Genomic DNA, 10,574 nt, shown 5'->3' on the forward strand with positions numbered 1-10,574 from the left:
GCCATCGAGAGGAAATAAAACCAGAAACCCACAACTTAGTATTGGGTCGAAACAAAACAATGACAGAAAGCAAAAAAACAAAACCAAAAAAGCAAGGCAAGGGGTAGGGGGCTTCCCCCAGGGGCTAGGGTTTTCTCTCAAAGAGACGTGAGAGTGTAATTGGATTTATTTAAAATAGAAAAATATTTAGAAAGTTTGTTGTTTAATAATTTTAAATAGTAATTGGCTAATTCAATCAAAGTATATTTTTAAAGTTAAATTTAGATAAATTTTAAAGACATCATTGTGAATTCTCTATCTTTAGTTGTTCACTATACAAAATAGGCCAAGATCTTTTGGAAAAACTTTATCAGCTCAATTTACATGCTCAACTTTGAAGGCTCCATTTGTTCGTTTGCTTTAGAGTATTTTTTATTTTTTATTTAAAAAGATATTTTAATATTAAATAAATGTGAAAATTATGTTTACACTTTACATTTTGGAGAAAATATTGTCAAGATTAGGCTACGAGTTGACACGCGTCCCGCGTAAATTCATTATATATAAAGAAATTAAAAATTCTTCTTTGCTCATTGACTGCAACTTTTTCTTTTGCATAAAAGAAAGTGTGTAGTGGGAATTGGAAGGATTAATCATAAGTGAGCATCCTCGGCATATCAAAAAAGCAAAACTCCATGAGTGTCTTCCAATTACCTGTTTCTTTATGTAAGGAGCTCAATGCATTGATGCAAAATTTCTGGTGGAATCATATGTCGAAGTCCTCTAAAATCCATTGGATGAGCTGGGAAAGAATGAGTAAATCAAAGGTGGCAGGAGGCCTTGGGTTTAGGGATTTGGTCCTTTTCAACAAGGCCATTTTCGCAAAGCAAGAATGGAGAATTTTACAAAATCCGGATTCTCTTATTTCTCGGATCTTACAGGCCAAATACGATCCTTCCTCCACTTTTATGGAAGCTAAAATTGGGTTCCGAGCATCTTTTGTATGGAGAAGCATCTGCAATGCCAGGGAATTATTGGAGCAGGGATTGTTGTGGAGGGTGGGAGATGGTCGATCAATAAGCATATGGAAGTCTCGGTAGCTGCCAACTCCAACTTTCCACACTGTCCAATCCTTTCCTAGGTTTCTTGATTCGCATGCTCTAGTGGGGGAGATAATTGATCAAGACCGCGGTGTGTGAAAAGAAGATCTCATTAGGGAAGTGTTTATGCAGGAGGAGGCAAATGTCATATTGAATATTCCTCTAAGTCCTAATCTTCCCTAGGACAGACTGATATGGAAGGACACAAAAGATGGCAAGTTCACAGTTAGGAATGCATACCACTTGGGATATAGTTTGCATGACATGGATAGAGGACAAAGTTCTTCAGGGACAAGTGACCAAGGGATGTGGAAGCTTCTATGGAGCCTCAGAGTTCCAAATCAGGTGAAAGTGTTTACATGGTGGGCTCTCCATGATATATTGCCAACTCGGGTAAACCCGGTGCGCAGAAAAGTGATTGAGGATGACCTGTGTCCAGTGTGTAAAACGGAGAGGGAAACTGTTATCCATGTTCTGTGGACTTGTCCGACGGTGCAGGATATCTAGGGAGGATCACTGTCAAATTTTCAGAAGTGTGGGACCAACTATAGCTCCTTCCTAACTCTGTTTGAAGAGTTTTAGGTGCGTTTCAAAAAAGAAACTATGGAATTGATGGTGATAACGGCTAGAAGGTTGTGGTTGAGAAGAAACTCTTTTATTTTTTAAGGAGTCTTTTCTTCCCCATTTGACATACTTGCAGGAGCAAAAGTGACTCTGAAGGAATTTATGCGGTGCTCAAATCCAGATCAGTCTACATCTGAGTCAAATACTGAGCCTCTAGTGCGGTTTCAACAAGCTTGGAAGCCCCCTCCAAATGATCATATAAAAGTCAATTGAGATGCAGTCATCAATCAAAAAAATAGCTCTATTGGGCTTGGTATGGTTGCAAGAGATAGCAAGGGGGATTTTATGGGGGCACGTTGCATGGTATTTTTCCAGAGAACGGAAGCATGTATGGCTGAAGCTTTGGCAACAATCTGGGCAGTCAAGTTTTGCAAGGAGGTTGGTTTCCTTGAGGTGATATTGGAAGGAGATGCAACACAAGTAGTGAATGACATAATTTCCCCTCTTCCTCATCTAGCTAAAACTGGTCATCTCACAGAAAGTATAATACAAGAGCTTCAAGGTTTTAGATCTGCCACTTTTGTTCACGTGAAAAGGGAGTGTAACAATGTAGCTCATACTTTGGCTAGATGGGCAGTGGAGCAAAATCTTTCGGATGTTTGGTTAGAGGAACCTCCGAGCTGTATTGCAAATCTTATTGTTAGGGAACGTTTGTGTCTCTAGATTCCCTTACTGGGGATCATTTTATGTTATCAATTAATAAGAAGCAGATTTTCTCGTTCAAAAAAAAAAAAAAAAAAACCAAAACTCCAAAGAATATATAACAGCTTTAAGAAGGTTAAAGAAAACAAAACACTAGAGTTGCATGATTAATCCCCACAAAATCCACCATCTTTACGCTCTCCTATTCTTTCTTGATTTGTCTAAACAAACAAAGTTTTGAAGCGGTAAAAGGAAAGAAGAAAACAAAAGAAATCCTATTTTGTATAAGGAGCTAACTAATCTTCTTCTACACAATTACACAAATCCAACCGTCAATCTTTTGGGCTTTTGGACGAGTGGAATCGACTAGGATGATTTCAGGACAAGAAATGATTGTTGTATAATTTTTGTATAACTTTTGTACAATTCTAATAACTTTTTTTTATGATCAACCATTGAATCTGTTTTTTTATATGTGAGCCCTAAATATCTAATGGTTGATCTTTAAAAAAGTTGTTAGAATTGTACAAAAGTTATACAAAAGTTATGCAAGAAATATTACTCTTCCAAGATAAGTGCTGCCGTTGCTTCCGTGATAGAGTGATCGGAGTGATTGTGATCACCCTCGTAGGTGACAATTAGCATCGTCGGATCATCCAGAGCACGCTCCACATGTTTTCGTGCAGGGCAACCCCTCAAGCTACTACACTTGTAATATCCCCTGAAATTGTTACAAGTCACAAAAAAACTCGTTAGCGACTCACATGTTCCTAAACTCAATATGAAATTAGTCATTAAGACCAAAGGGTTTGACTCGATTAATTAAATAGATTAAGTTATAGTTACCTCTATAATCTTATATCCATATCTCTTCACACGATATTTATGACTAACAATTTTTTACATAACTCTTAAATTAAATACAAACTTAAAATAAAATTAACGAATTTAGATTTAAAAAATTAATTTATGTAATTAAATAGATGAAATTAAAATTAACTTACATAATTTGACGCGATCCTAATCAGGCACGTAAAGACAAAAGTATGAGCAAAAGGGTAAGGCTATGCCAAAAACCGCACCAAGTACACATAAAAGTACCACTAGTGTACCACGGGCAAGTGATAGGAAATGGTAACAATTGCAAGGACAAGGAATTTTGAAGGTCAATTGCCCAGGAAAAAAATTAAAAAAATTAAAATAAAAAATAAAAAAAAATAAAAAAATCTGAGATGACTATATTTCTCTGAAGATCAAAACGGCTTTAGAATGATATTAATTATTTTAGAATACTTTTATGCTATTTTTCTATTTTTGTGAATTTGAGAAGAAATTATTCTTTTCAAAAACAGGAAACAAAGGAAACAGATTTGAAGAGTGACAGACATAAAACACACCTTGGATGCGGGGATCCTTTGATAGGTTTCTGGCCGTACTTTCTCCAGGAATACTCATCGGGTGGAATATCTGCCATCTTCGGGCTAATTGCAGGGACTCTGGTGACTCTCTTCACTTTGGATTTCCTGCTCATACAAATAAAATCAAAATGGAATCAGTTTCAAAAATCAACCCACCCCATATCAGAGAATAGGAGGAGGCAAATATTTTACAACGATGAACCAACCTTTTCTTGGAACAGTGGCATCGCCCGGAAGACGAGGCACACTTGAGGACGGCCGTGTCGTCCATCGAGTTACACCTCCTCTTCAGAGACAGAGGTGGCTTTCCCGCAGACGATACCTGGGACATGTGCGTGATTTGGAACCCGGACGACAAAGAAGGCTGCAAACTTTCAGTCTCCCCTGTCAAAGTAGACACGAATGAATTCGCAGCGGAAATCGGCGGCGAAGGCGAGAAATTGATGCTCGCAGCCGCCGCGGCCGCATCCATCCTCTCCCCAGGTCCATTCTTTGTCACCATAACAGGCAGGGGCTGAGGATGAAGGCCGGATCGGTGCACATGGGAGAGATTGTTCGGCAGCGGAGAGATGCGAACAATCGGTGTCGGATTGGGACAATAAACCTTAAAAGCGGAAACCGGTTCAGTTTTCGGAGGCTGAGAAGGAGCAGGCGCCACAGGAGCCCTTCGAAACCGAGCGTGGCCGGTTCTTCTTCTATCTAGCAAAGAGATTACCTTCTTGAACTTGTCGACGGCCACATCCGCAACAGCACCGACCTCCGTAGTAGCTTTGTCCGTGGCAGAATCAGCCACGGCCTCCTGGTATTGTTCTTGAGACATCAATCTCATAAGCTTCTCAACGCTCTGAATCCCAGCAGACGCGGCTTCCTTCACGGCAAGAGCGTCCTCTTCAATCTTCCCTGCAGCCAGTGCACTATTGCCCCCATATCCCAGCATCAGCTCCACAGCCATTTCCTTCCCAACACCATTAACAAAAACGCAAGCCCTGACTCTTCTGAACTGGTTGTCGAACAATAAAAATAAATAAATAAATAAATTTATAGTACAAAGTCCGATTAGATCGTTGTTGAAGAATATGGGAAAATGATGACGAGGAAAGCAAAAAGCGGAAAGAGATGATAAAAGAGGATTCGAGTCAAACTGATGCCCTCGCAACGCAAGGCAAAGGGCCACTGACCTGTCGCTTCTCTTTATCTGCCGTCAAACATACCCACCAGTTCTGTCCTTCCACCTGGCGAAGATATTGACCGGTGCTTTGCGGTGGGGCCCTCTTGACGGGATAAACCGGTTGGAGACCGTGTAAAATGATGAAAGGCAGGGTGTAGATAAGGTCAAAAGGTCGTGATTAGCCGTTGGATTCATGACTCGGTAAAATCGGAGAGAGAGAGAGAGAGAGAGAGAGAGGGAAAAAAAATAATAAAAAAAAAGATTATTTAGTTGGGGACAGTGAAGCAGAGTTGACCTTTAACAGCCTTTTAATGCAAAAGTCATTTGGGTGAGGAGGTGCGGGGTGTGGGACCTGTGGGACCAGTGAGGTTCCTCTTTCACCGGACACCGGAAGCGGCGTCAAAGTCTCAGCCCTCAAGTCACATGGGATTCTTTCTTTCTCACCTCGTGAACAAGTTTCTTCTTCTTCAAAATTATTTTTCTGGAATATGACCAATGGCCCCACGACCGTATGATTAAAACAATTATATCTCTATTTATACCGTTCGATTGATTTAACTGTTCGCTTGGTAACTTCAGATTGCATGGACCTCTGTTACTGGATGCTCACCAGGGTACCTTCTACCGTTTAGATTCTTAATTCTTAAAATAAGTGCTGATCACTAATCAAATTGACCCAACCACTAATCAAATCACAGTTTCCCGAATATAGCCCATTTGGTCAAACTTGGAATACCTTTTTATTGGACCTGAAACTCGTGTTAGTTCACAAGACTGTTCGAGAATAATTAAGAAATATTTTTACTATTGATACTTGCAATTTACCTAAATTACAAATCATTCTTATCGTATTAAAATTAATTAAAAAATTTTGTGGTTGATCTAATTTATAATCACTCACCGAATTCAAATTCGATTAAAAATTTTGACAAATTTTCTAAGGCGTCACGTCAGTACTAATTAGATAGAAACATCGGTTACTCTTGATAAACTAAATAAATAAACCTAAAAAGTTAATATTTTTTGAAGAAAAAAAATTGAAAAGAGAAAAGGGGTGGCTTCAGGTTTCCCTCAGGGGTGACACGTTGCCACCCCCAAGAACCAAGCGGTGGCCGTGGGCCACCCCTAGGTTCCTTTAGGAGTGGCTTACAGGCCACCTCCAACTCCTGAGTAGCCACCCATTTCCTTTTCCCTATTATTTTTTTAAAAATAATAATAATAATTTTTTAAGTTTTATTTGTTTATATTTTTTAATGTTTTTTATTAAAAATGAAATGTGTCGTCATTTTGTTGGTGTTGAAGTAGCGCCTTACGGAATCTGTCAAAATTTTTAACGGAATTTGATTTTAATGAGCGATTTGTAAATTAGGCCAACCACAGAGATCTTTGAATTAATTTTATACAACACTAAGTGATTTGTAATTTAGGCAAACTACAGGGACTAATGATACAATTTTTTCAATAATTAACACCAGTCACCCGTTTATTTCAACGTAATTTTTTTTTTAAGATTTGGTATTTGTAAGTATTTGACACAACGTAAAATATTGATCAATATAAAATTTTTTTCAGTTAATCAAGAAAAATAACATTCAAGAGACATAAATTTGTTTATACTTCTTATTTGCATAAACTATTTTTCACTGCTCTCTCATACTCCTATAAAGGCAATTGTGAACCCTTGTGGGGTTTATTAGCTCGATCAGGCCTCAAACTAACCAAACAGCTTACCCTGATAGGTATGCCCCACAAATGTCTTCTCACAATTGATTTCGAAATTGCAACCAGTATAAGCAACCAATTGTATTGAATCTTAATCTCATTCCTAAAGGCTTTCTATTTTCATACGCTCTATTCATTAAAAACTCATCTTCTTCGTCTCTCTCTCTTCCTTATAGCTCATCGAATTATAAGAAAATGTAATAAATATTTGGTGATTTTTCATGTGAGTCAACACACCGAAAAGCATTTTTTTAAACCATTTTCATTGTTACCAAAACATGAGTAATACTATTTAATATACTGCTATACGATTAACAGGTAATTTAGATGACGTGGTAATGAAAATTAAAATTTGGATAAGCAAGGGCTTTGTAAAAATAAAAGGGTTAAACGCTCATTACTCCTTGTGATTTAACAACTTTATAAACGCTGATCTCGATTTCAACTCGTATCGTAGATAGTATCTCACTTAAGGCTAAAAACATATATGATACCTTTGTCTATCTTCTATATGTAAAATTAATAGAAGTAGACAAAAATAAAATCTTTAAACCACAAGTACTAAAAAAGTATTTAATCCAAAAGAAAAACCAATGGCTAATTTCATCACACAATTTCAGATGTATGATAGTTATATAGCAGTTTACTAAATATTATTTCTCTACAAACAAACAACAAGAAAATAGCCGCTCTTTTTGAATAATGGTTTTAGCTAAAAGAAGTTTCCAACAAAAAATATTTTACATCGAAATAAACGGGCCTAATATAGAAGAATTTCGGCCGAGAATAAAATATTTTTGTATTCTCTAATTAAAACCATCCTTATGACAATCTCGAATCTCATGTGAGGTTTACCTCGTGAAAGAGAATGGTGTCGAAGAAACGATGCGGGAGCAATTCTCATTTATTTGTTCCTTTTGATATTTCGCCTTGGTGCGAATCTTAATTGGACAAATTCTTGGAACGACAAAAATCGATAAAAATTATCTACAAACTAGTTTAATAAAATAATATGTATTCATAAAGTATATGAGAAGTATTAAGAGTCCTATATTGTCAAGGTTTTCCTGAGTTGTGAACTTTATAAGTCAATATGTCCCATCCATTCTCAATGCGTCTTTTGAAAGTGAATAAGGTCCATGAACTTTTATATGGTATTAAAGCAAGTTATTTGGACAATGATGGACCTTTCCCTTTCGATATTGAACACATGTTTGGCCAAAAGTTGCCACACGTGAGAGGGCGTGTTAAAGTGTCCTACATTGCTAAGATATACATGACTTGAGGACTTTAAAAGTCATGATGTACCCTCCTCTCTCAACACGTCTTTTGAAAGAGAGTAAGGCCCCATGGACTTTTACAAGAAACCCGTGCTATTAAAAACATAAGTATTTTTCACTTACAAATGGACATTTGACAATTTATTTAACTAATTTGTAAAAATTAGTTACAAACTAATTTATAGCTAATTTTTGTCCTCATAAGAAACACGTACAATTTTTTTTTGGGTTGGAAAACTACATTTTACTCTCCTAATGTTTCACTCAAATAGTAATCTTGTCTCCAAAGTGAAAAAACTTGCAATGTAGCCAATTCTTAAAAAAAAAAAAAAAAAAAATTGAGAGAATTGATTGCATTGCAAAATTAAGAAACTTGATTGGGGTGCATTGCAAGTTTTTAATTTTTAATTTTATTTTTTATTTTTAGAGGCAAGATTGAAATTTGAATAAAACTCATCCAAATTTGAGCGGGTAAATTGTAGTTGTTTTCCCCCTTTCTTTTCGAGCAACTAAGAAAGACTACATGACTTGACCTAGATGTGGACCGTACATAGTGGGAAACAAAGAGAGGCAAATGGAATAAGTAATGTCTACCTTGACGTGAGACCATAGACATCACTAAAATGTAATAAAGCTTTAAAGCCACTCAGCTACAAATGGATGGGCTCAAGGCAATCATTTGACTAGGTTTTAACAATATTTTATTAAATTAAAAAGATTTATGTTTTTATCTTTTTACACTGCTTAATCATCACCGGTGTCGGTATTCTCAAATCCTCCAATGGCATCTATAGAATTTCTTGTGTCGTTAACTCGGAAAATTTTAAAAAAAAAACAGCTGTTCATGTGTACAATGGCTCCCATATCTCTTGAAACGGTATGATTTGGTTTAGGTGCGGTAAAAAACTTATAACATATGTGTTTTATTATTTTTAATGTTTAAATTGAAATTAAATTTGGACCAACCGTTAAAAATTATAATTTTTTTTTCTACCGTACCTAAACTGCATCATGTTTATAAAAGTAATGCTAGAAATACTGAATTTTTTACTTAGAGATAGATACTAAGATAATGTTAAGCTTATTAATTGGTACTCGTATCATTTTTTTTTTATTAATTATTTTGATCATCTCTAATAAATAAGCAATACGTCATTTTAGTATCCATCTCTTAGTAAAAATTTATTACTCTCAACGTTATAAATTTCTGACATAAAAGTATCTCATAAAGAAGTCTATTAATGGCTTTAAACTTACAAGAATTGAACGCTTCAAATCTGCCTACATCTTGAAAAATGAATATAGAATTAATTGCAATGGCAACAAATAGGATTAAAATCCAATTTATCTATTAAAGTCTTGATTTCCAGTGTGTATAATGAAAAAAGTAGTAAAAATAATATTTCACAAATTAAGTAGTTTTAGGATAAGCACTCGATCTCTAGATTTTTTTTTTAGAGTAGCTTTATAAATCTTTAAAAATTATTATCGTTTTGCAGGATTCTTTTTACTCTATCAATCCCCACATTTTCCCTAAATACAATATTAATATATATACGAATTAGGGTTTTTACTTTTTATTCCTATGGTAAAAAAGAAAGTTGACATGTAAAAACGTGAATATCTCATTTCGGTTTTATCCGAATGGTAAAAAAGAAAGTTGACCCGCAAAAGCGTGAAATATCTCATTTCGTTTTTATCCGAATGGTAAAAAAGAAAGTTGACCCGCAAAAGCGTGAAATATCTCATTTCGTTTTTATCCGAATGGTAAAAAAGAAAGTTGAACAGTCAAAGCGTGAATATCGTTTCGGTTTTATCCCAATGGTAAAACGAAAGAGAAAAGTTAAATTTACTTGGTTCAAATTTATTCTTTATCCAGTGAATTCAAGTTGCGTGACAACCCCTGCGTGAATTTCTGAGAAGAACAACGAAGATGGCATTAATAGTTTCGTAAAATATTTGTCCTTTTTATCAAAAGAAAAAAAAGAAAAAAAAAAAGGCAATATTTATCTCATGTGATATTTCAACTTTTATTATAAATTAAGATTTATTTGGGTTTACGATTTTTAAAAATAGAGTTAAACATTTGGTAAAATTATAGTTTTGTCTTTCAAATTACAATTTAGTCTTCAAAATTAAAAATCCACCCTCTTTCTTGCAAATTGGAAACATATATTTTATAAAAAAATTTCTTAAACAAAATATATTTAAAATCAACCGACAAACATACTTTAATTAGCAGTTGAGTTATGGACAGTATAATTTTAATCATTTAACTTCACCAATTGAATACTTTAATGTCAATTTATAAGAAAATTAGAGTAGAGCAATGATTTCCGGCCGATTTGTAATTTCGTTGCGTAAAATCCCTTGAACGGTGTAAATGGGCTGAATCGGCCGAACGAACTCTAACCCATGCACAACTGTGAAGATAACGACAGATAGCTTAAGCTACACGAAATATGTCTTTTTCAATAGGATTGTTGGCGGCTTGCAACTCAATAGTCCAACTCCAACCTGTTTCCCAACCTTCAAAATCTTTGCCAAAAAACAAAAAAATTGGGAGAAAATTTCGCAAGTTGTATTGATGTTAAGCTTTAATTATTTCTTCCTTGAACCTGTCGCCATTTGTTGAAAATGT

General features: G+C 35.4%; 1 protein-coding gene across 1 annotated transcript; it reads right to left on the reverse strand.

Annotated features, from left to right (window-relative positions):
* Positions 1-2,439: 2,439 nt before the first annotated feature.
* Positions 2,440-4,886, reverse strand: LOC133867073 (probable WRKY transcription factor 7). Its single transcript, XM_062303754.1, has 3 exons — positions 3,970-4,886; positions 3,743-3,868; positions 2,440-3,066 (listed from the first exon to the last, which is right to left on the reverse strand). Exons 1-3 carry the CDS (start codon positions 4,713-4,715, stop codon positions 2,904-2,906), a joined length of 1,035 nt encoding a protein of 344 aa, XP_062159738.1. The 5' UTR covers positions 4,716-4,886; the 3' UTR covers positions 2,440-2,903.
* Positions 4,887-10,574: the final 5,688 nt, after the last annotated feature.

This window comes from Alnus glutinosa, chromosome 4, assembly GCF_958979055.1.
Source record: "Alnus glutinosa chromosome 4, dhAlnGlut1.1, whole genome shotgun sequence".
Taxonomy (NCBI): domain Eukaryota; kingdom Viridiplantae; phylum Streptophyta; class Magnoliopsida; order Fagales; family Betulaceae; genus Alnus; species Alnus glutinosa.